This window comes from Acipenser ruthenus, chromosome 6 (assembly GCF_902713425.1).
Source record: "Acipenser ruthenus chromosome 6, fAciRut3.2 maternal haplotype, whole genome shotgun sequence".
In the NCBI taxonomy this organism is placed as follows: domain Eukaryota; kingdom Metazoa; phylum Chordata; class Actinopteri; order Acipenseriformes; family Acipenseridae; genus Acipenser; species Acipenser ruthenus.
Genome location: NC_081194.1, coordinates 30,601,166 through 30,626,121, shown reverse-complemented (window position 1 = coordinate 30,626,121; position 24,956 = coordinate 30,601,166). Strand labels below are relative to the sequence as shown.

Sequence of the window (24,956 nt, the reverse complement as noted above, 5' to 3'; positions counted from 1 at the left end):
AATACAAGCTTGCAACACATAAACAAACATTTACAAATATTACTTTCCTTGACCTATTACAGCACCACCCTTGCAATATAGCAGACTTCTAAAATACAGAACTCTTAACAGCCAAATATCTAGTACCTTTAATGCAACACTGCCACCTTGTGTTTACTAATGGTACTGTGTTTGGGAAGTTAATAGATACTCAAGATAAGTGGCATATCAATATTGAGCATTTTTAGGAAATGTAAGTCTACTTATTCAATTACAGTAGCAGAACTGTATAGATTTAACATGTCAAATGTCTGTTGACACGGGATGGTTCTCTTCGTTTCCACTTTCAATTATGAAAGTGACCGACAGAACAAACACACTTTTTAGATGTGACACTGCCAATACACTAGCACCTCCATATTTCTTTAGCTACAACATTAAAACTGTTAGTATGGATTAACTTTAATGTTACAGGTTTTTTGTATGCAGTACACATATTACTCTACGTGGACCTTAACGATACTGGTTTAAAAAAGTTTTGGGTCACTCAGACAACTTAAGGCGGACAGACTCGGACACGTTTAGCTTGTTCGATATGGAACAATAGCAGGTTTTAGACTTTTCGCAAAATCAGTGTGTTCTATTTTTCTGTTGAAGTACGGCGGAGAGCGATTTGGGGATGCTGTTGTTTATTTTTGTCAAGCAAATGCGGAATGTTTACTGTCTGTACCGTAGCTACGACTGTAGACCGATAGTAACCGCAAATTAATATTATTTGCGCTTTAAAAGCTAACTTCACACAAGAAAAAAAAAAACAATTATAATCAATCACTGTACACAGTTACAGATTCCAATCCCACACTGTTACATACCGGTATTGAATATGAGGTCGACTACGTTTCTATAGTACGTATTTACAGTAAACACCTCCCTTTTTTTTTGTCTAGCGTAAGAATAAGTAATATCTACACGTTCTGGATATATTAATTATTATAAAATAAAAATGTTACCACTATATTCCTCCTCAGTGATCACACGTGATTCCTCTACAAACGCCGCCATCTTAGTCAGGAAGTTTGAAAGATGTGTAACATCGAAAAAGGTCCGTACAGAATTTTTGGTTCACAAAAGCCACAATTCACATGTGTATCTTAATTATATATATATATATATATATATATATATATATATATATATATATATATATATATATATAGTAGTATTCAAGAACGTTTTTTTTTCTTTTAAAGAAAAGACAGGAATAAATATCCAATATCTAATACAAGTGATGCTGATGATAGGAATCCCAAGGTGAGAGATTAGCAGGTGACAGGTTTGCCTGCAAGGAGACATTATTGTGGTGCACATTATTTCTATTATTTTCTTTTATTCCTTGTCTTCTCAGATCAGGTCTTAGATAAATGAAAAACAGAAGTAGCGCCGGGGGAGGGGGGTGGGGTAAATATTACATGATACATGTTAGGGATTAAATGTTCAAAACACTTGTTTTGCAAGTCTTTCTCTTGTAATTGTTTTTTGCCACCACTAGTTATTTTACCTCTGTTTCCCTCCCTGCAGTAACCCCACAACTGCTGAGGACAACTGAAGGTCAGTGGCCATCCTACGAGAAGCCTCTTTAGACAGGAGCTCAGTGGATACTGGAGAGCTACCAATGGATGTCTCTTGACCAGCAGAGGTTGCTGATGCATGACCAGGAGAAAGCCCCGGTCAATTTGATCTCCCTAATCTGCAGGATTGCCAGAACCAAAGCAATGCTCTTCGTGGAATCCCCAGTGAAGATCATCAACTTTACACAGCCAGGTTGCAAGCCTGTGCTCTCCGGACAGTATAAGTAACTTTGCACATCATGTAGTCTTGCCTTTACCAGGCGAGTCAATCAGGGACATTTAATACTGTTTTTTAACTCTATTAATTTGATTTACAGACCCACTTTTTAACATTATTACATGCAATAAAAAATATAGTGAAATTAGGTTTAATCGGGTTAATACATTTAAAGGCTGTGGTCAAATATCTAGTGTTTAGATAATTAAAATAGACCCCTGTTTCACAAAGAGCAAAACAATAAATAACCTAAAAGTTGAGAAAAGGTGAGAAAATCTAACCGGACCATTATTTTCATGAACAACCAATTGGATAGTATTACTTTAGCAAGGTATTGCCACAAAGGCTTAAGACTGAGTTTGTAGTGCCTGACTGCACTATGTTGTTTTATAGACAGCAAGGTCCTCTTGTATAAATATATATGTAAATTCTAACGTTAAGTTCCCACTTGCTGGTTATTGGATAAAGTACAAGTTTCTTTCTGTGCACAATAGCAAAATGAGCAGGAGATCCAGACAGTTTTGTCAAATAATAAAACAATAATTTATTATTGTTAAAAAATAGTTTAAAATTGGAGAATAAAATTGTGCGAAGTATCTTGCGTGAACAGAACAAAAAAACAAAGGAGTACTGTTATGGGTTGGGAGGGGGGCAGCAGACTAACAATTAAAACAGTGCTCAATATCAAGCAACTATCCAGATAAATTTGAGGTGCAAACACACATCGGGGCTTGAGGGCGGTTTCCACCAAGTCAAAACAAAACCAAAACAAACCAATGAGCAAAACAAAATAGCAATAGTAAAAACATTATAAAGCAATCCAAACTTGAAGAAGCAATAGTATGTAAAATCAAATCAGGAAAATGAAAGGGGGGGGGTGACAAAATATTTAACTACACAGTGCAATACTCAAACCACCACAAATTCCCCCAATCTATACCTACAAACAAATCTAAAAAAATGTTCTTTAAAACAAACCCCTTACAATATCTTGTCTTTCAATATAGCAACAACAGTACCAGTAATATATTTAAAATCTCATTGCACCAATCCCCATAAGCATAAAACAATAAAATATTAAACGAAATAAACAAAGTAATGCACTGCAAAACACAGGGAAATACAGTGGGGTTATTTAGGTAATCTGCAGAGTGGAGAGTGAGTCAAACAACTATTTTTACTTAATCAGCCAAAAATACAATTTGCTTTGGTCTGTATGCAAACGGATCTCACCGATCACAGGAACAAGGACGGCCCAAAACTCGCAGTCGTTCCAGGCGCTGCCACCCAAAAGCAGCTACTCGGTTGAAATGCAGCAACCAAGTCAGAGTAGCCTTCTCTCGATCACAAATCTTGTTTTACTAATAAAAAAAATAAAACGCGCTCCCAGTCCTGCCTGCCACCTGTAGAGCTTCCCCACTACAATTACATTTGGTAACTTTACAAACAGTTCAAGTTAATTAGAGCTGAGAAACAAAAAAACGCCACGGCCATATCACATACAGTATGTACAAAACATGGGACAATAAGTTGCAAACAACCACAGCTGTATTAAGAGTTAAATAATATTCCTGTTTAACTTGGGCTTGTTAACCTTTGCGGTCAACTAGTTAGAGCATACATTTAATGAAATCCTGGAGCTAGGATTTATGGTACTTCTGCTGAATATTAAATTGGACAATTTACATAAGCAGGACATTAACCTTCTAAGCACAAAGTAGCATTTCAGCAGTTTGCCGCTAGCGATAATTCCTAATGCATACAATCTTTTTGTGTTTTTCTTGCCTGGAACCTCACATGATGACCAATTGACCTAAGAGTTTTGTAAAAATAATTTCATGAATGGGCAACAGAGAAAAGTAAATTATGGTATGGCACAGAGGGTGCCATTATTTTAACATATCATATCATCTGTCACATACATAACTGTGCTATTAACTGTATCACTTATCTTTATTATCTTTTCTTTTCATATTCAACAACACTCTTCCATTGTTTTCTATGTGACATATGGACCCTATTCACAAGTCTTATAAAAATAAGTAGACCCCCCCCCCCAAAAAAAAAAAAATTGGTGCTATTCACTACAACCTTCTCTTTAATAAACCTCTTATAAAAAAAAGTTGTTTTTTCTTCCGTAATTCTTCTTCATGACAACTGGATTTTAGCAATATTTATACAAAGTTATCTAAAGCAACTGTAAATGGTTATTGCAGCATATTTATGTGCCAAAACATGTATCGGCTAAGTCGCTGAACTGTTGTTAATGTTCAAGAGTTAGTAAAGTTTGATCAATATTTTATACATGATAGTAAATTGCACTTTCTAAAAGATGGGCATGCAAGAACATTGCTAAAACATTCGTTTTTGGATCAGTGTTTGGAGTGTGTAAACCATTTTAATTGCCAGTACACAAAGGGCTTGTCATTTACATAAACTATCACAAGCAAGTACATTTTGGTAAACCTGGGGAATAACTTTGTCGCATCTATACATATCAATGTTGCCCCAGTTTTCATAGCTAAAAGTGTAACTTGTAATGAGCATAGTGGGGGCATGATGACTATACTAGTCACCCCTATCTGTAGCAGTGAAGCTTCAATTTCAGCAGCTTTTAATAGCTGAAACTGCCACTGGCTTTTTTCATGTATCTAGACTGAGAGCATATGATCCTAATCCACGTTTGAACTTGTGCATCCACATGACTAAAAGGATATCTCGGTATATACAAGATGGGTCCTTTCAGTGAAAAGGACACTCATTCAGACAGTGTATTAACCAAGACAGCCACCCACCCTGTATCCAACCAGCACGTCCATAACAAGCTTATTAAATTGACATGAACTAATCAAATTCTGTCAACTACAAGCCTGCCAATCTATACATTTCTTTTCAGAAAACTCTTGACGGGTCCTTGTTCTTCTTCGCTAAGTGCCTGCAGGCAAATCAGTGGTGGTGACAAGAGCACTTTCAGGTTGTCATGTGTTAATGTAAAGTGCCCCAGGACCTCAGCGTATATTCATCTTCATCTAGTTGACTAATGCTTTTCCCATGTTGTTACATGTTGGTAAATTAAAGAAGCCTCTCAGACAGCTCTGTCAACAATTTACTGAAATGTACCTCATTAGCGAGGTGGGCTGCCACACGCGGGCGTGATTTTAATCCAGCTGACTTATCACTCAGATGTCAAGTGGAAAAGTAGTCAGTTAATGAGAAAACAAGCTGGTATTGCTCCAGTAGTACACCAGGCGTCTTAGCAGGGGAGAGTACAGGGCGATGATTCATGTTGCTGAAGAGTTCCTGGATTCCCCCTGCCTGCAAGATGATAACTAGGCCATTTATATGGGTGTCAGTATCTAGAAAACATACTGAAGTCTGGGTCTGAAGGTCCCTGTTTCAAATCATGAGATAAAACATACTTACTGAAATTACCATGTTTCAGCACCGCACATTTTTTTTTCTGTGTGATTTGCAGCTGTTGGCAAGAGATACAAACATAAGGTCTGCATTGTAGACGTTTGATCCTGTGACACCATAATGAGCCATGGTGACAGATATAAAATACAAGTTCAAGGACAAGAATGAGTGTGCCATTTGGAAGTCCTGTTCTCTGTCAATTTCCTTCTCTATTTCCAAATGTATGTTTTAGGGGTACTAAACCCACAAGCACTAAACCTCAATAACCTCTAATAGCATTTTCTATTCTATTTTGTATTTGTGGCCTGTGAAAGATGCTGAATTTATAGCTCTAAATACTGAAGCTCTCTCCATTCATTCACACAATAGGGGTAGCAAAAGTAGTGTCTGTTTGAGTTTCCCAATAGGCAGGAATAGTCATGAATGGGCCATTCTCTTAGAGGGTAAGAAATCAGGGTAGTCTCCTTGTCCCTCCGCGGTTCTTGGTCTCTCTTTTGGAGACTTGCTATAAAGTTGTCCAATGTGAATTGCTTCTGATTGTGCGGTGCTTTTTCTATTTCCCTTCTTACCTTTCAAACTCTGACTATGTTACCCAAGATTACATTTATAAAGGCCTCTCCACAGAGTTTGTAAACAGTGCAGTCTTCCACTGCTTGGAACAGAGAACATTGGTGGCAGAAGATAGATTTGTCAACCTTGTTTCTGAAAATTTCCCCAGGAAACCCCACTTCATCCATTGTGCATCGGCACATGGCCTTAGAAAGTCAGAGTATATTCAGTAAATTCTAAGCCCAACAACAATGGATGTACTGGAACACCCTAAAACATAGTTTAATTTTCAATAGATAACCAGTCATTGATTAATATTACCAACCAAATACAATCTCTAATAACTAATATGTTCGTGGGATATCAGATTTTTCCCGGACATCTGATACATCTGATACAATGGGCTTCAGTTAGTTTCACATTTTACAGTACCACAAAAACTACAACAACAAATATTAGACAGCATTTCAATGACAAACTGAAATAAAATGTATTTTGAAGAAATGGCCAGATTTTGGCCAGATGAAATGCTATAAAATGTTAAGGCAAAGTGCAAAGTACTATGTGTTAATGTGGCATTGTGCCCTCTCCCAAATGTCCCACATTTTGAAGGATTGTAGCCTGGGACACAAGCCTCTCTGCGTCCAACGTCTGAGAACCAATAAATGTACTATGGATGGAACTGTCCACACTGCAACAATTGTATTTCCCTGGGATTTTGATAAATAAAGAGGTTGAAGATATCAGAACATAATTAATTACTAGCTGTGGCAGGGCGAGGAGCCCTGCCATAAATGTATTTATTTTTAGAATGGGATACCCCTCCGCCCCTGTGCAATTTATTATTTTGTATTTGTTTTGTTGTATTATTATTGTTATTGTTATTATTATTATTGTTATGATTTATTTATTTATAAATTATGGTGTAGCCTTGTTTTGTTATTGTTTTATAAATGTGACGACGGAGCCGTATATTTTGTTATTGTTTTGCAGCCTGGATGAGCCCCATCCACATTAAAACCTTGTGCAGAAGGTGACCACCTCCTGAGTTAATTCATTGTTTAATTGTTGCTAATCAGGAGATGGTCACCTGCATATAAGCCTGCAGATCTCTGCACTCAGGGTGGGTGTTCGGAGGAGAGAGAGAGAGAGAGAGAGAGAGAGAGAGAGAGAGAGAGAGAAAATAAAACTAAAAAAATAAGTAGGATCAGTGAAGGCTACTGCCCATCCAGACCTAGGGTCTGTTTTGTTGTGTTTTTTTTGTTCCATTGCATTGGCTCCCTGTGAAATACAGAGTTGATTTTAAGATCCTGCTATTTACATATAAGGCACTGATTGGGCTAGCTCCAGGTTACCTTAAGGACTTACAGCACGAGTACACTCTGACACGCAATCTAAGATCTACTGATGCAGGACTTCTCACCTTAGCTAAAACCAGGCTTCACATTATGCGTGAAAGAGCCTTTTGTTGTGCAGCACCATGACTGTGGAGACTGTGACAGTGGACATTTTTAAATCTTATTATGGCTTTTAATGTATAATTTTTGTAGTTGCTTGGTTGATGTTCTGTGTGTTTTTTTATGTATTCTCATGTGTTTTTGTGTGTATCCTTGTACAACACTTTGAGATTCTTGAAAAGTGCTTATAAATAAAATGTATTATTATTATTATTATTATTATTATTATTATTATTATTATTATTATTATTATTGCAGTCAGTACAGAGATTGTAAACAGAAATACTGTACAGTCTGCTTTTAAGGGCTCAGTTTGACGTTCCTATTTCTTTGTACTCTCAGATTCTGCCAGTAACAAAACATGACATTAGCTTGTAGTAGAATTTGTTAAGAGTGCCTACTGTTTAGGGCTCATCTCGTAAAAGGCACTGCCACGTGGAGTGCAGGTGAGTCAAGCTCACTGGTTTGTATACCAGTCGTTTCTGAGTCACTGATCTTTGCAGGGGGGCACACAAGGGGTGCTGCATTGGCCTTTACACTCCAACGGCTAGGGAGGGAATATTTACTTGGGTTGGTTCGACTCACCGCACCATAGCAACCCCTTCTGGTCAGGGACCAGATGAGGCAAGGTGAAACGCGACAAGGTTCAGTAGCTTGTAAACATCCACTGCTTCACATGATAGAAAGAGGAAAACTCTAGACCGCAGGAATGTAGGTCCCCTGGGTGGATATACAGGTTTCAGCAGTGAGGTGACATTCAAACTGAGCTTTTAAAAAAAGTAGGTAAATGCTTAATTGGGAAACAAAAAAGGTGTAATTGCATGGGTTTTCATGATCTAATCTGCAGCTGTAGCCTGAAACAGTATCTTATTTTTTATTGTATTTAGTGATTAAAAAGTGGGTCAATAAATCATTCCCAGGGGAAAAGTTAAAGTTAAAAATAAACATATTAATAAAATATTAAATATCACCTTCGGACTGCCACATGGGAGGATACAAATCAGATACTAGTCCTTTAAATACAACTCAACAGGGAAAAAAAGCATTGTTAATCTACACATACTGATTACCAAAGTCATTTCAATAGAAATGATTGCGATTTTGCAAGCTGTAAAGCATATCATTTCCATTAGGGTTTTACACACAGGCATAACTATAGATTTGGTCTGCAAAGTACAGAGCCTTAACCCAGTCATTAAATCCATTTAAAAAAGAGCCTCATTTGAGAGGCAATACAATTTTTAATCATTTTATTATCAAAAGAGTATTTAATAAGTACCTAATTAAATGCCAAAGGCAGGTTATCTAAGTTTAACCTTCAGAAAGAAAACGATGTATCAAAGTCTGCCGCTGGCATCATGGGACAGAAATGTCATCCTCGCTTATCATGGTGCCAGAACTAGCTGGTGGCCTTTTCTAAAGCAGGAGCAAAATTAGGGGATTCAATTAACAGCCATCTTTATGTTTTAAGGATTGCACAGCATGCTCACATTATGAAGAAATCCAGACACAGAGTACAACCCACGTACAAATAGACTACAAATGGCAGACAGGCAGGATTTCTGAAGGGAATGCATAATAAGGTAAGGAGCTTCTTCTATGCAATGTGCACAATCAATCTTACGTTAGAATATGACATTGTGAAAAATGTTATCCCATGCTCACAGTTAAGAGATTTGCAAATATTTATTTTATTATTGTTTAGATTTTTTTTTTCTTCATTGAAATTTTCAAATACAGTACAATAAAGTAGTTCACATTAGCAAAGCTGCAAATGTATTATTGATATTGAGCATAACTTTCAGAGCACAATAAGGAGAATCACATAGGCTGTGCTTATGACTAATAGGCAGACCACATGGTCTGGATGGTAAAGAGAAGTTAATCAGGTGCCTGGCATGTTGACCTTGGAAGTTAAACAGACACTGCCGTGTGAGGTGGTGTGGTCTAGTGGTTAAAGAAAAGGGCTTGTAACCTGGAGGTCCCTGGTTCAAATCCTGGCTCAGCCACTGACTCATTTTGTGCCCTTGAGCTAGTCACTTAACCTCCTTGTGCTCCGTCTTTTGGGTGAAACATTGTTGTAAGTGACCCTACAGCTGATGCATAGTTGACACACCCTAGTCTCTGTAAGCTGACTTGGATAAAGGTGTCAGCTAAATAAACAAATAATAATAAACAAAGTGGCAGCATCAGGCAACAGTCCCAACAATTACCGTGCTATTGGTTGAGTGTTACCACAGTGGTATCATTTCTATTTTTTCAGATGCCAGAGGTATCATGATGATAAGAGCCAAATTGCATAACAATTCTATCGTATTAGTAAAAGGGCTTCTGTATTAAATATTTTCGATTTAAAACATCCATTGCATTTTGTGACTATTTTGTAAATGTCAGTGCTTTAAATAAAACCCTGTCAGACTTGATTTAATGATTACCACCATTTGATGCTATTATAAATGCCCATGTCATTCTGCATTAAACATGGCTCAAAATAAAACATTTTATCCATATCTATGCAACAGTGCAGAGTTTTGTTTATCTCATCTACAGGGGTCAGTAATATACATAAAATATAAATATTTATAAAGTAACATACTACTGATTACTGGCTCCATAAATTAATGTTACATATTACTGACCCATTTTTTAAAACAAGTCATATACAGTATTCCTGATTACTTATTAGTTTAATATTACCGTATTCCTTCGAATTTAAGACGCAGCCTAAATTTACCACCCTCAATTTGAGGAAAAAATAAAAAATCAAATAAATATGCATTTACAAAGATACAACATCAATTATGCTGTTGTATCGTATCTCTGTCGTACACATACCACCACTCACTTACGACACCCCACATCCTGGCAACAGCAAGTACAACACAACACTCCATGGCATCAGGCAACATGTAACCCAACAACCACAACAGCATTGAAGTACTGTGGTATTGCTTGGCATGTCGAAAAATACAGGGGTCTTATCAGCATTTCCAATCTGTCCAAGCTAGTACTGTTTGTTAGAAATTGTAACGTTTCTCTTGGAATTCCTCAGGAAGCTTGGTTTGTCTTTTCTCAGCAGTCAGTCACGTTTTAGTGATTTTAACACATGCATCACTATACTATACTCAAATTTAAGACGCAGGCTATTTTTGAGAAGCAAAAAATGGTTAAAAAAGCACGTCTTAAAATTGAAGGAATACGGTACTTTTGCCAATGATATGTGAATGTGCTAAAGTATGGTTATAGCTAAGAACTGGAAAGCAGGCCTGGTTATGAACTTCCAATGATTCCCTGTCTTTTCACTGCCAAGGGGCTCGTCATTTAATCATCTTCATGCTTCAGATGGTCTTTATCCTCAAACCTACAGAGGCAATGAAACTGATGAGGTAGAGCTTATTAATAGAAAACCTTTATGTGGAAGACTCTTCTAATGAACTTAACACATGGTGAAAACCAATTGCTAAAATTGTGCAGAATCAATTTTCCAGATGATAAAAGATACGTATGCCCAGTAGGCTGTGTAGAGAATGTTTTGGCCACCAATGACAAGGTGTGCTCTACTCTACAACACATCTTGTTAGAATTACATCAAGACAATGCTAAATTGGAATAAATATCCATCATATTGTTTTGTGTGTTTTTTTATGTACATTCTAGAAGTTGATTTGGTATTTTTGGTCCAACTGTTTTGCTGATTTTAGCAGCATTAGTTTAATTTGTATCCGTAAATACAGCTCACATTCAAATGCATATGCCTGGTGGCGGGCCGGTTGATTTTACATTTCCAAACACTGCTCTTGCACTTCTCTAAACTCAGTCTACCTTGTGCGTGTGTGATAGCCATTGACTGAGCCGTGGTTACTAGGCAATCATGGAATGTAATGTTGGTTGTGTCTGCGTATTATGGGATAGTTGCTTTGTGAGAGCATAAAAAAGGAAAACGTTACTGTGGCATGAGAATTGTTTATTTTTTCAAACAATTTGTAGTCTGCATCTGCATTCACGATCTATGAAGTCCTAATTTTTATATTGAATCCCTGAGTATAGAGTATACATTTTCCTTTAAATATCAGCAAGAACACAAGTTTGTAGTTTTTATTTACCATTGAGTGAAAATACTCAATTACAAGAGCACCCTTGGAGACAACAGGACCATCAACATCAACATGATATTCATAAAACACAAATAGATTACATGGGTGTGCTAAAGCATGTTTTCTGTGTAATTGCCTTCAAGAAGTTTTTGGCAGCTGGTATTAAATGAAACCCAACAAACCTATTAATCAACTGAGTACCAATCAATGGCAAGTAACTTCTGCATTGAGTGATTTAAAAGACGATTGAAAACAAGTTTTCCTTTCACCCGGTGTGCTGACATTTTTATTGCTGTCCCGATGCTGTAAACTGATCAGGAAAATATATCTAGAAACTATAATGCAACTGATTTGACATGTGGGGTTTCCTTAGACCAAACTAAAATAGTTATTGTACTGTATTGGGATATGTATTTCTTCATCGCCAAAGATATAGTTGTGACCAGTTTCTGCAGTTAAACTTCCTATATGACACAAACATTCTCTTCTGTGTGTGATGATGAGCAGAAATCCTAGTTTTTCGCAAAATAAAAGGCTAAAATTGAGTCCCTCCCTCACACATATACCTGCTCCCACATATACCTCCTCCATCAGATACACAAACAGTACTACTGAATAACAGTTAACACAGGAAGTATTTATTGGTACACTTTTGAATTCTAAGGACGTTACAAGCTCACCAATGCCATCAATCAATAATATAAATAAATTTACCATTTTACTTTAAAGATTACAAATACTTCTGTGTAGTAATAATTAAAACCCCCAAAATGTATTCAGATTGGTTTATCTCCGAGTTAGTCTTTGTCAACTGGATGGCTATTGCCAAACCCACTGACCAGATCTTTAGGGGTGTTTTTTATCATTTTCGCCATTTTTAAACAGCTTGTTCCGTAGTAGCAACGCACTGGATACTGAAGTAAATTGCAGCTATGTTTCAACATGAATGTGACAGTGCACCTCATTTTGACCTCTCTACACCAGAAACAGTTTTACACATAAATATAAAGCAAAATTGCCTGTGTTGATGATTTGATATGATAAGTGTATTGATTTGATTATCAAACAAACAAAAAAAGTCTTCAGGTTTTTTGCCCTGCCCCAAGTGTAAAACTAAACAAAGTCTCTGACAGCATAGAAAATCTGTGTTTTTCTGCATTATTCCGCAGCAAACAGATTCCTAGGATCTCTGATGATGAGTGTGGGTGGGTCGTGTGAGTAGTCCAGACCCAATGACCCTAACATCCTCTATGGTTGCTAAGGAATTAAAGAAAAAATTAAACATGTCTACTGTTGCCAGAATTTCATGTTGCTGATGCTATATGAGGTAACCTGGCACTAGAATCTAGTGCCATAGTGCCAAATTTGCACCAGTGGTGGCTGGTGAGGTCTGTGGCAGGGGAGAAGGGAGCGTGAGTGGAGAATTAGTGTGTTTGAGTTGTGGCTGAACCCAACTGTACGGCACTCTTATGTGTGTTGATGGTGTTAGTGTGGAAAAGGCTACCTAGGTGGGTGGTTAGCTGTATTATTCTCCCTCCCTTTCTCTGATCACAGGGAGTCACACAGCAGGGCAGACTGGGTGGATGGCTGTTTGAGGTCTACTCTGTCTTTTTCAATTCTCTCTCGCTATCTCTGGTCTGTCTCCCTGTCTTTATTGTTTCACTGCTGGTAATCTACTGTAATAAACAAAATAATAATGTAATATAATCTACTGTATTAAAAAAATTGCATGTTTGCTTGTTTGTTTTAAATAGTTTTTTGGGGGAGAATTATAGTTAATTAAATATAATTAAATGATATATTAATATCACATGAGCTACACCATAGCTAGTGCTTCCTTGTTCTGCATTTAACCACCAATTTAATTAGAAGAAAAAAAAGAGAATCCCCCAGCTATAAATGTATTTTAACTATACTGTGGATCACATACAAATGTCCAGAAATAAGCATACAACTGTATAATTTATCATCTCAGTAGAATTGTAATAATTTCATAATAAATAATAACAATAATAAACATAAATAACAATTAAGCACAAATGTTATGACAACAATGAAAACTAACTGACTTATACAAACAAAAGTTGGCTTTATTAAGAATTTAATAGTGAAAATGACAAATTTAAATTTATAATAGTTAAGTTGTTGATTAAAAAAATAAAAATAAGGAGCTACTCTCCTATCTCCCTAATTACTAAGGCTTCCTCCAAATATATTAATATTTTCTAATTGGTGTAACTGCGATAATTAAAATGGTCAAGTTCAAAATTCCAATTGCTTTTAGCTCACTCTGTCTGTATCTCTCGCTCTCTCTCATGCTCTCTCGCACAGTCTCACGATTCTCAATCCTCGCTCTCTCGCACATGTGCAATACAGAGTTGGTGGCTCTAGTCTCCCTGTACTAAAAAAATTACTGCGTTTAATCCAATAAGAGAACGCTTTCAAGCACCACGTGTCTTATGCAATTTCAATGGGAAGAAACCGAGATAGGAAAAGCCCATGGAGGAAACACCACCATTAGAATTGCACCTGCAGAGGGCGATATATTGCTTGCACTATTTTTGTACTGTTAACACACGCACACACATACACACAGAGACTTATACTTGTATTATTAATTGTACTATACGTTTTGTGGTTATATATATTTAAAAATGGGGAGACGCTGCCTCCCTAGCCTCCCCGGAGAAACCTCCTCTGATTTGCACCCCCGTATTTCCTGCCTTTCACATTTAAAAAAAAATCCTTCCTGAATTATTCAGCTCAAACATTTGAATGAACAAAATAATTAAGTATATCAAATAACTACATGTAAATACAGAATTACTTTAATGTACATACAATACAAAATTATCAACTAGAATCATGGATTCCGGTATCTGCAGGCATATAGTGAGGATTCTCATAATTGCATGGAGGGAAAGATTTTAGTCAAATGCAACCCGCAGAATACACAGGAGGGTAGGATTGAATAATAAAATAAAAGCTTTGTGAAGATTGGTACAAAACCAAGACAGTTATCAAAGTCATTATATGTAACACTGTACTACAGTTGAAAAATATCCCAGAAGTGAGAAAGGCCTGACTTTTTCCTGTGAATTGATTACAAAACAAAGGACGCCATACAGTCGTTACGGTTAAAAAACAAAAACTTGTGCATTTCAGGTAAAAATATAAATTGGACAGTGCTTGTTTTTTTAATAACACCGTGTAAACATTTTTTTTTTTTTTGGTTCCTGGGTAGTAAGTGTTATTTCCTAATTGCTTATGCCTCAAAAGTATAGAAAATGGCTATTATTCCCCACAAACTTTGCTTTTGTGACCAGGACAGTGATATTTTGAAATTTACCTATTTCCAATGAGAAAACGGGCGAATTTGTGTCTTTTTGTTCACATAAAGTCAGAAAAATACAACATATGAATCCAAATTAACATGTATTTATACTAAAGTAATACAAAAATGACTACAAAAGATTTAGAAGCGAGTAGTTTTTCGAGATTTACGATTATACTGTAAATCACTTTCACGAATCAGCCCCCAAATGTAGTCACCCATCATGTTTTCGTTATGCTGTCCTTCATTGACAGCTCATCCAGGAGCCTCAAAGCCGTGCTGCTCCATAATGGTAACAAGTACCCGTCTCTTCCCCTGGCTCACTCGGTGCACCTCAAAGAGGATTACAACAGCATCAAGACCTTGCTGGACGCCTTGAAGTATGATGAGTATGGCTGGGACCCCCGGAAGGTGCTGATGCCACCACTGCACATCAAATTGGACCTTATGAAACAATTTGTCAGAGCTCTAGATAAGGAGTCGGCAGCCTTCAAGTACCTTCAAGACTTCTTCCCTAAGCTGTCTGAGGCAAAGGTCAAAGCCGGTGTCTTCGTCAGACCACAGATAAAGAAGATCCTGGAGTGCAATGAATTCCCCAAGAAGCTCACTAGTAAGGAGAAAGCGGCTTGGAACAGCTTTGTCGCAGTGGTTCGGGGCTTCCTGGGCAATCACAAGGCCAAAAACTATGTGGAGCTGGTTGAGACTCTGGTGAAGAACTACGGCACAATGGGCTGTAGGATGTCCCTCAAAGTCCATATCCTTGATGCTCATCTTGATAAATTCAAGGAGAACATGGGAGCGTACTCGGAGGAGCAAGGCGAGCGCTTCCACCAGGATATACTGGACTTTGAACGCCACTACCAAGGACAGTATAACGAGAACATGATGGGAGACTACATTTGGGGGCTGATTCGTGAAAGTGATTTACAGTATAATCATAAATCTCGAAAAACTACTCACTTCTAAATCTTTTGTAGTCATTTTTGTATTACTTTAGTTTAAATACATGTTAATTTGGATTCATATGTTGTTTTTTTCTGACTTTATGTGAATGAAAAGACACAAATTCGCCAGTTTTCTCATTGGAAATAGGTAAATTTCAAAATATCACTGTCCTGGTCACAAAAGCAAAGTTTGTGGGGAATAATAGCCATTTTCTATACTTTTGAGGCATAAGCAATTAGGAAATAACACTTACTACCCAGGAACAAAAATTGTGTTACATAGTGTAATCGCTTCCATTGTAACTTCACATGTGTATAGAGATCACTATTTGGCAGCTAGTGTTGCATGCTCAGCCTAATCTGTTCTTGTTTTATTAACAGTCAGAAGTAAATAGGGTACCTATATATATATATATATATATATATATATATATATATATATATATATATATATATATATATATATATATATACACCGTATTAGTTTGAATTAACGCTGCCCTTGAATTGACGCCTCACTCAGATATCAGCTTTTTAATAGACGCCACCCTCGAATAAACGCTGCTCTCAATAAAGAAACATAAAGGTATAGAGCTGGAGCTGAGCTACCAGAGCACCTCCAAAGCCGGAGCTAGCGAAGCTGGAGCATGGCCAAACCTAGGACAAAGTACCAGTAATTTATTTTAAAGAAAAACCCCAGTGAAATAATGGAACCAGAACTGAATCTCTTTGGCAGAAATTAAATTATGGATGCAACAGAATTTCCTGCAGCTAAATTGCAATAAGATAAAGGTTATGCTGTAATGTGGGGAGCTTCAGTTTGGTTATTGACGGGCTTGAAATTAGAGCGAGTTCTGAAATGAGAAATCTCTGTGTTATCTTTGATCCTCATCTAACTTTCGAAGCGTATGTTCGAAATGTTACCAAGGTGTCCTTTTTTCACCTGCGTAACACAGCCTGCTTAAGACCTATTCTCTCTCTATCTGATGCGGAGAAACTCGTGCATGCCTTTGTCTCCTCTCGGCTTGATTACTTCAATGCCTTGCTTGCTGGTGCCTCAAAACATGCTCTTAATAGGCTACAGAATATTCAGAACTCAGCTGCTCGAGTCCTAACTAGATCTAAATCATTTGAACATAAAACACCTGTTTTGGCATCCCTGCATTGGCTGCCGGTTAAGTTCAGGATTTATTTTAAAATATTACTCTTAACATATAAGGCCTTGAATGGTTTGACACCAAGCTACATCTCCGATATGTTAATTGAATATACTGCGAAACCTGCGATCTGCTGACCAGGCTCCGGTCGGTCTATGGGAGAAAGGGCTTTATGTTGCTATTCACCTAAGTTATGGAATGCTCTTCCACAGATAATTAAGGATTCAAAGAATGTGGATATTTTTAAAAGACACCTAAAAACATTTTTTGTTTTAATTGGCATTTCAGCCTTTGTAAGGCTCCCCGCATAACCCCACACCCGTGGGTCAAACAATAGTTCACGTGCCAATGCATAACATTTAAGAAAGGAGGAAAAAATACATACTAGACAAACGAGATGGATTAGTTTTTTTTTATTTGTTTTTTGGACAAAAGAATGGGTAGAGTGAAATTATGGGTTTACCTGCTGCACCATGGAGAGGTAAAAAAACCTCACCCTATTAGGAGGGAAAACCTCTGGTGGACCCGGCAGATCAGGTAGCCCCCACTCCAGGTATGCTAACAACAGTTTTGGTGAGCTGCAGCTATATCGGAAACAGATGTGCATATGTATGATTCTGCTCCTGAGGAGGACCAGGACCCTAGGCTCTTAATTAGATGCTGATTGATGTTAGCTTTTGCTGCTGAGGTGGCTGCTCCAATTCTAAAGGAGTGAGGAGTGTAGAACTGAGTAGAAAGGCCTACTTTGGAGATGAGAGAGGCAAAGTGAGTTGAGAACCAATGTCTTGTAACTACTGCACGGGAGGAGCTGGTGAACAGTGAATCTGTGATGAGGAAAGGCTTCTTGCTGTAGATGTATCTAGATATGGCAGTGTAGGTACATAATGGAGAATTAATCCTCGACAGCTATATAAATTGACCCTGACGAAGCTGATCTGTCTTAGGGATGCAGAGCATAATTAGGAAATGAGAATCTAGAACTAAGTAGATGTCGTTGGAACGGATGCTGAGAAAGGAAGCTGGAAAGGGATGGGACTGTATATTCAGAGCATCTGAGGAATCGAAAGAAAGCAGTAAAGCACATGACTTCCATGAGGAGATCAAAGGGGTTGATACAGCCTTTTCGCAAGATTGAAATGAGCGACTGTAGAATATCTGAAGATATAGGAAGTTGAGATGGGGAAGTAGGAGGGGAGCTCTTAGATATGCCACGGAGAGGACGCTGACATGAGACGGTAATGGAACTGAATTCCAGAGATGTAAGATTTGATTGTGGAAGCAGAGAGGTGTAGAATGTCTCGTGCGTGGACAATAAAGGCTAGGATCCAGTCTTGATTAAATGGAACTGGCTAATTTTTTTTTTTTTTTTTTGCACAGAAGCAGGAGAAAGAAGACCAGCCTGTAGAGTAGGTTGATCTTGTTGATGGAGCTAGGGCAGCGGACATGTGATTTCTAGCAGAATGAAGAAGGCTGAAGACAAAAAGCTCACAGGAATACTAGGTGCTGGTATTGTGGAACTTGGAGAGGTGCGGGAGATGCTGTGGGAATCAACTGCTGTAGGGAATCGGCGATCTGTAGGCGAGAAAGAGCATCAGCTACATGTGAACCGGGAAAGTAACAGGCTTGAATGAAGAAATTACGACACTGAAATCCAAACGAGGCGATGTAGTAACTTTATTATAAGGGGAGAGGAAGATCTTCTGTATTGATGATATGGACTGTAGATTTATTGCCGCTAAAGAACGTGATAGATTTTATTGACCATCGGTGGCCCCAGATGTGAACAGCTGCAACAATGGGATACAGTTCCACAAGAGCAGTAGCTTTGAGGTGGGAAGAAAGATTCTGAATTTCAGGAGAGCATTCGCTGGAGAACCATTTATTCCCTAGGTAACCCCTGAATCCTAAGAATGAAGCGTCAGTAAAGAGATTCAATTCATGAGGAACTGAAATCAGGTCTTGATAGAATCAGGACAGGCCGTTCCAGTGATGAATTAAAGTAGCCCACACTCTTTCTTGCTTTGTTGAGAGCAGAGATCTGCTGAAGCAGAGATCTGTAACAGTGTGCGGTGGACTGCCATCAGTAGTAGGCAGTGGCCTGATGTAGAGAGCAGAGATCTGCTGAAGTGAGTGAAAAGAAACTCATTGTGAGATACGAGCAAATTTAAGCTGCATGAAGTGCCTCCTTGGGATTGGTTGTTGCACAATTGTCTGCCAATCAGAATTTTGATAGGATGTCGATGTTGGTCTTGAAGTGTTAAAGCGATTTAGATGGAGCCAAAGATCAGGCTGCTTTCAGGAGAGATGTAGAAAAGATGCTAAGAAATAAATGTAGAATGCATTGCTGTGAGGTTGTTGCAAAACCTATTGATTTGGTCAGGAGCAGTCTATGAGTGTATTGTCCATTGCAAGGTAGGAAGCTGTTTTAACTGAAACGCTGATAAATCGAAGGACATGACTTCTGTACCTGACTGGCAGCTCACATTGAATTAAATATTAACCTGATTTGAAAATACATGACTTTTGCAGTGAAAGGACGAGCTAAAATATAGAACTTGTGGTATTAAACTGCCATCTGGACGTTATGAATAAAATAAAATTGTTGAATAGATTTGATTATTGTGATCACATGATTGGAATGTTTATCCTAAATGCTCTGATGCTGTATCATGCCAATACCTGAAATCTGGCGATCTTCAATAATATTGCAGCTAATCTGTATAGAAAGAGAATGACGATGTATTGTAATTTTAACAGAGGAAAATAGAATGGTCTGTGGATGCGCAGTCTGCAGACGTTGGCTCACAGACCGCTGAAAACGCCGTTAAAAGAGGTCTAAAATCAGGGTAAGATCGACAAAATGGTTATCTGCTGATAAGATGGTGGTGGCTTTAGTGGAGAATGCTTTATGGTACTTGTAGAACATAGTACCCCCGTATCTAACCGAGAGTTCCACGATGTATTATTTATTATTTATTTCTTAGCAGACACCCTTATCCAGGGCGACTTACAATTATTACAAGATATCTCATTATTTTTACATACAGTTGCCCATTTACACAGTTGGGTTTATACTGGAGCAATTTAGGTAAAGTACCTTGCTCAAGGGTACAGCAGCAGTGTCCCCACCTGGGATTGAACCCATGACCCTCCGGTCAAGAGTCCAGAGCCCTAACCACTACTCCACACTGCTGTAGAATAAAGTATTGCTCCAGCTCTTGATGGCGGTGTGGAAGTTAGTATCTCGTGACTTGATGGCGGTGTGGAAGTTAGTATCTCGTGACTTGAGTGTAACATTGATATCTTTACCTTTAATTATTTCTTTTCTGATGTTAGGAGAGACTGTGACGCCTGGTAGATGGGGCTGTTGAAATCACAGGCGGCTCATTAGTACAGGCAAGTGAGGCATGGCCTGCTGAGCATCGTCTATCTGACTATCTATGCATTTTGCATATTCTTTATATATTTATTATTAATTAAAAAATATACTGAATACATATTTTAGGACAGTTAAGCATGTATATAAGTAAGTTAACATAGGTCCTAAAGACGTGCCTGCAGTTGATTTAAATGTCACGAATTCAGCGAGTTGAACTTACTCTCTCCAGTTGTGAAAACGCAGCGGCATGAAGCTGGAAGATTGCAGTACTGAGGCACAGAGCTCACAGGGCCTCATGAAACTGCCTGGTTACCAAGGCAAAGTAACACTCCTAGTAGTAGTTGGATGAGGGCATTGCCATGGTAACCATGGCCTGTGAGGCAAGAGTGGAAAGTTGCAGCGCAGCAGTGTCGTTGGAATTTATGCTTTTTTTTTTTTTTTTGCAATGGTTTGTTTTGAAAGTGATGTTATGCGAGTAGGCTTCACTTATAACATTACAAAGCACAAAACTAGAACGAGAACAAAGCTGACGTTCCCACTTTGAACTGGGAATTGAAACAAAATGAATGTGCTTACCCATTATGATTTTTTTTTTTATTTGTCGGCTGCCTAACGTAAGTAGCAGTGAATTGCTAAACCACCAACCCACATGGGGAACAGACACAAGCGAGATGATTGACAGATCTACTGCAGAGGCGGGCATTGAGGGAGCAGAAGCTGCAATGGCATCTAGACCAGAGTGTAACAGAAGTGTACAATTATGTTTTCGAATGACTAGGTGGGGAGGGAGATTACTGCTGCTTTAACACTGAACTGCTACGGAGGAGAAAATACCTTTAAGAAAATAGCTTTCAGAATCTTGTTGATATACAAATCTTTAAAGAAAAGTCAGGGAGGAGCGCCTGCTTGTAGTTGTTTGCAGCGGATGAAAAGACAAACAAAGCTTAGCAATAGAAGGGCAAGCGATTGCTGCAGATGGCAATGTTGATGCCTTTGTTGAACAGAGCTTTAAAATGTTTGGCGGAGGGCTGATCTTTATAATGGAGACACAGCAGAGGTTGAATAATGGAGCAGCGCTTTGAACTGCGTGGCTGGAGAGATAGTTTAACTGGTGATGCAGCTGCTGCAGTGAGAAGAAAAGAAGCTGAAGGATGAGAAAAATCTTCAGAGCAGGGAGGAAAAGGCTGACTTGCATCACCTAGCATTTTAGGATTGAGAGATAAATTCAAATTGGCGCATCTGGTAAAGGCGCTCCGCGTGGAGTGCAGGATGCGCTCTATAGCCTGGACGTCGCTGGTTTGAGTCTAGGCTATTCCATAGCCGACCATGGACGGGAGCTTCCAGGGGGCGGTGCACAATTGGCCAAGCGTCTCCCAGGGGGAGGTTTAGGTTGGCCAGGGTGTCCTCGGCTCACCGCGCACCAGTGACCCCTGTAGTCTGGCCGAGCGCCTGCGGGCTTGCCTGTAAGCTGCCCAAGAGCAGCGTTGTCCTCCGACGCTGTAGCTCTTGGGTGGCTGCATGGTGAGTCCACAGTGTGAAAAAAAGTGGTCGACTGACGGCACACGCTTCGGAGGACAGCGTGTGTTCGTCTTCGCCCTCCCGAGTCAGCGCAGGGGTGGTAGCGGTGGGCTGAGCTTCAAATTAATAATTGGCCATTCCAAATTGGGAGAAAATAATACAAATAATTGGCAACAACTAAATTTTTAAAGTTTAGACATTAGTGAAGAGAGAAAGTTTAAGCACGTTTGACAGAGTCAGCGATTGCTAGAAAGCGAAAACACTAGATGAGAAAACTAACTGAAAACGCTAGACAGCGAACTGTGTGAGATTCAGACTCAAATAGGAAATAGGAGAAGATTGACACCCGGATCTCGTCCCCCGAAATACGCCTATAGGCTAACACATAAATCGACTAAGAACCTCTTCAGTAGACAAGTCAAGGAATGTTATACATTGTCTGTATATTCTGCCTGCATGATATTTCCTCTTTTTCTGTTGCTTTGCTAGCATTTGCAAATATAGCTGTCTGAAAGCCATGTTCACTCTTTAACTAGAAACAGAGATTGTCCTGAAATACTTCCTGTGAAATAATTAAAAGGAGTGTAACCAGTCTTAAGTGATTTCTATGCAACATAGTGATTTGCGAGCAAATTAACTTTTGAATCTTCTTTCTGTACTTCTTTTTATTGCATCTAGCAAAACCTGAAGAGATTAAGTCGTTCTGAATCTTGTTAGAGGTACCCCAGAATACTGTGGCTATTGACAAATGATTGCTTAACATGTTGTCGTAGAAAGTATCAAGAGTATCATTGGTGCCTTCATCGTGCCACCTGAAAGCCAGTTCTTGCGTATTCATTGTGATGTATTGTATCCCTACGCTTCTGCTTATCCTGCTTATCCAGCTGAAGTTCTGAGTGTAACAGTGGCTCGCAAGTAACTATATATCAGCACCTCGTGGAGGCTAAACATTGGAGTGCACAGATGCCTTATTTGGCATATATATATATATATATATATATATATATATATATATATATATATATATATATATATATTAAGGGCGAAACCTGGTGGTCTGATGAGTCTAGTTTTGCTAAGGGTTTCTGGGCGGATCCCGAAATTACCACTTTTTTCGGCACTCGTCCGCGTCCAGTCAGGCGAATCTAGATTGGCCAAGACCTTGAAAAAGATGACTGGGCAAAACTCGTTTTTTCAACAGTTTTCACTGAATTTCGGGGCTAGTTTCGTCCAACGCTTAAAAATCAATACTGGGCGAATCTGGTTCACCCATGCCATTAATTTGGGCAAATCTAGTTTCGTCCAAAGCTTTAACATTGATGCTGGGCCAATCTAGTTTTGCCTATGCCAATTATTTCGCATTTCTACACTCTCCCCTGCCAGCTTCCAGTGCGTTCCAAGTACCTGCCTCGCCTCCACTTCTGACAACAATGTAGCGACTGTGTGCTAGAAAGGCAGGACACCAGGGCTATTTATTAGCTCTCCCAAAAAGTTAAAAGTCAAAAAGTCTCGCTCCTCTATACGCGCAGGTAAACTTGCCACACACAGGTGGGTAAAACTATCAATAACTCAATTAGTCAGTACCCAATAAGGCATTACAAGGGGACTGAGTGGAGAAGCTACTAGAAAGCGATAAATCAATTACAAAGTGCTAGTTGACCAGTGGCGTGCCGTGACAAAATGGACTGGGGTAGCAGAGTCATCACAACCCCCTGTTTTTTTTCTAGCGTCTTGTCGTTGTTTTAGACTTATGCAGGGGAAATGCAGATCTCTTACTGGCTGATCACATCCCCTTCAGGAAACCCCTAGACTCTTAAAAAAACCTCTAGTAAACCCTGTAAGTCATCTTGGATAAAGGTGTCAGACAAATTAACAAATAATAATTAGAGTAATATGTTTCATAGTATAAGCAAGCACACTGTACGCAAGTGAGTGAGGCAACGTAATGTCATTTGACTGACAGTTTACTTGGCACTGTCTGGTCAGCAGAGAATACCTTGAAGGTCCTGATGGCACGCCACTGTAGTTGACAATATATAAAAAATATGCACTAATCAAATCAAAGTGTACAATTATAAAAATAGAACATACAAGTGACAAATTAATACATGAAATATAACAGGCCATCATTATTGACCCTCTTACAATCTTAACTATGCTGCCTTCAGTGTGAGCCAGACTGCTCTCAGCGCAGAACACTTCAGTAGTGGCGGCTGCACTGTGAACTCCAGCAGTGATGGTGGTGCTGGCAGCAGTAATGCTGCCCACAGCACGGGACAATCTGGCAGTAGCAGTGGCGCGGCGTACTCCGGCAGTGATGGTGACACTGCATACTCCAGCAGTGAAACGGCCACCGCTACTAATGCTGGTGGACACCATAAAATCCCTGTGCGATGACAAGCAGGCATCCCCGGGCGGTGTCTTGCAGGCATCCCCAGGCGGTGACGTGCAGACATCCCCGGGCGTTGACATGCAGGCATTGCCGGGCGATGGAGAGCTGGCAACCCTGGGCGATGGCAAACTGGCACCCCTGGGCGATGGCGAACTGGCACCCCCTGGCCATGGTGAACTGGCATCCCCGGGCAATGGGGAACTGGTACTCCTGGATGATGGCAAACTGGCAGCCCCAGGCAATGGCGACCTGGCATCCCCAGGCGCTGGCAAACGGATATCCCCACGCTTTGCAGCACTATGCGGTGCATGCTTTGTAGCCCTAGGCAGTGCAGGCTTTGCAGCCCTAGGTGGTGCAAGACAAGGCAGGAGCGGTCCCTCGGGAGGCGACAGCAGGTGCGGACCCTCGGGAGGCGATGGCAACAGCGGAACCTTGGAAGGCAACGGCAGCAGCAGAGCCTTGGGATGTAGCTCCAGCTCCTATGATGGTGGAGTCGGGAGCAGCGGGTAATCTTCCACTGGCGGTGGAGGTGGGAGCAGCAGGTAGTCTCCCTCTGGTGGTGGAGGTGGGAACAGCAGGCAGTCTTCCTCTGGCGGTCAAGGCGGGAGCAGCAGGCAGTCTCCCTCTAGTGGTGGAGGCTGGAACAGCAGCTCTCCCTCGGTCACTGGAGACTGGTGTGGTTCTCCCTCGGTCACTGGAGACTTGGTTTTCCCTTACTTGAAGTTCTGGACACGTGGGCTTCCCCTTCTTTGTCTGTGGATGCTCTGCCTCCCCCCTCTTGGGCTGTGGACGATCGGCCTCCCCCCTCTTGGGCTCTATACGCTCGGCCTCCCCCTCTTGGGTGCTGGACGCTCGGGCTCCCCCCTTCTGGGCGTTAGACGCTTGGGCTCA

At 39.7% G+C, this 24,956-nt stretch overlaps 1 protein-coding gene across 1 annotated transcript in view; it reads right to left on the bottom strand.

Moving 5' to 3' along the window:
* The window catches only part of LOC117410671 (RRP15-like protein), a 31,062-nt gene extending 29,966 nt beyond the window's left edge, over positions 1-1,096 (bottom strand). Inside the window, exon 1 of the mRNA XM_034017393.3 lies at positions 990-1,096. Coding sequence (XP_033873284.3) covers positions 990-1,041 — 52 coding nt within the window. The 5' untranslated portion in view covers positions 1,042-1,096. The remainder of the gene's footprint in view (positions 1-989) is intronic.
* Positions 1,097-24,956: the final 23,860 nt, after the last annotated feature.